At 48.9% G+C, this 1,234-nt stretch overlaps 1 protein-coding gene across 1 annotated transcript in view; it reads left to right on the top strand.

Moving 5' to 3' along the window:
• Window positions 1-92: 92 nt before the first annotated feature.
• Window positions 93-1,234, top strand: part of LOC104072579 (transmembrane protein 74-like) — a 2,295-nt gene continuing 1,153 nt past the window's right edge. Inside the window, 2 exon segments of the mRNA XM_009572091.1 lie at window positions 93-238; window positions 1,031-1,233. Coding sequence (XP_009570386.1) covers window positions 1,189-1,233 — 45 coding nt within the window. The 5' untranslated portion in view covers window positions 93-238; window positions 1,031-1,188.

Raw genomic sequence — 1,234 nt, 5'->3', positions numbered from 1 at the left:
AGGTGGGTGTGCGGGGCGGGCAGCGCCGGGCAGGTGAGAGCCCCGCGGGAGGAGGAGGAGGAGGCGGCGAGGAGGCGTGCTCCCGGCTGCCGGGGTGTGCGTGTGTCTGTGCGTGTCTGCGCGCCTGTAACCTGTGTCACTCGGGTCACACAGTTGCGTGTGGATCCAGCTACTCCCCGCGCCGGCGGGGATCGCGTTTCCTAGCGTGGCCGGTTCCCGCTGAGGTCCCACGAAGCGCGTGAGTGAGTGAGCAGCGTCTGTTATCGATCACGTCTTTGCTATAGGCGCACATGTGTTTCCTGTGCATGCAACACATTTATTGGGCTGCAGGCTTTTCCTAACGACACCGGCATTCGGCGTCGAGGGGGGATGGGGCGCAGAAGAAGGGGGTAATAAGGAATTAATTGCAGATGAGAAGTAATATCCGTCTTTGAGTCATCAGTCTTTGAGGCATAATTTCATTCTGAAAGCTCTTAATCAAACTGGAGATCTGCTATAGGAAAGCACTGCTTTTCCCATAGGATTATCAGATTTCCACCAGAGAATACAGATCCTGGATTATTGAGCTACACGGGATTTGCGTGTTTCTTTCTAATTAGTCTGTGAATCTGAGTTTTAAATTCTTTATTTGGAAGGGGGTGGGGGAGTTACTTGCTTCTAAAAGAATAGACATCTCTTTTCTCTGATATTTTACACAGTTATTCTGGTTATCCTGTGCTCTGTAGATGACTTACTGCGTTAATTGGATATCGGTGTCAAAGGTTGATTAGACTCCCTAATAGATTTTGGATCTGCAAGAGGATTGCAGTTTTAAATGCATGGTTAAAACAATCGTGTTTGCCATCTCCCCTCGAACAGTTGAGAGGAAGACTGATGTATTACATTTGCATTATCTTTTCTTTGGTTTATTAATGTATCATCATGAGGTTGTCGGGTTTGGTTTTGTTGTTGTTTTTTTTCCCCTCTGCTATTTCATTTGCAGACAGAAAAGAAATGAATGTCAGAGAGGATTTGTTTAATCATTTAACAGCTGACACAACCCGTGTCCCTAACAAAACGTTGGTGAAAGAGTAGAAGATTTCTGAGATACAGCAGCTCTGGTACCGTGAAGCCACTTCAGCGGGTCAGGGGCAGCGCTTGCTGAGGGATGCGGTAGCCCAGGAGTTGGGGCTTGCCAGGACGAGGTCGATGGCTTGCATGGAGCTTCTCTACCTGGCCGAGGAGAGCAGGCAGG

This window comes from Fulmarus glacialis, unplaced genomic scaffold, assembly GCF_000690835.1.
Source record: "Fulmarus glacialis isolate BGI_N327 unplaced genomic scaffold, ASM69083v1 scaffold17222, whole genome shotgun sequence".
Lineage (NCBI taxonomy): Eukaryota > Metazoa > Chordata > Aves > Procellariiformes > Procellariidae > Fulmarus > Fulmarus glacialis.
The sequence above is the reverse complement of the archived record's forward strand: the minus strand, read 5'-3'. Positions and strand labels throughout refer to the sequence as shown.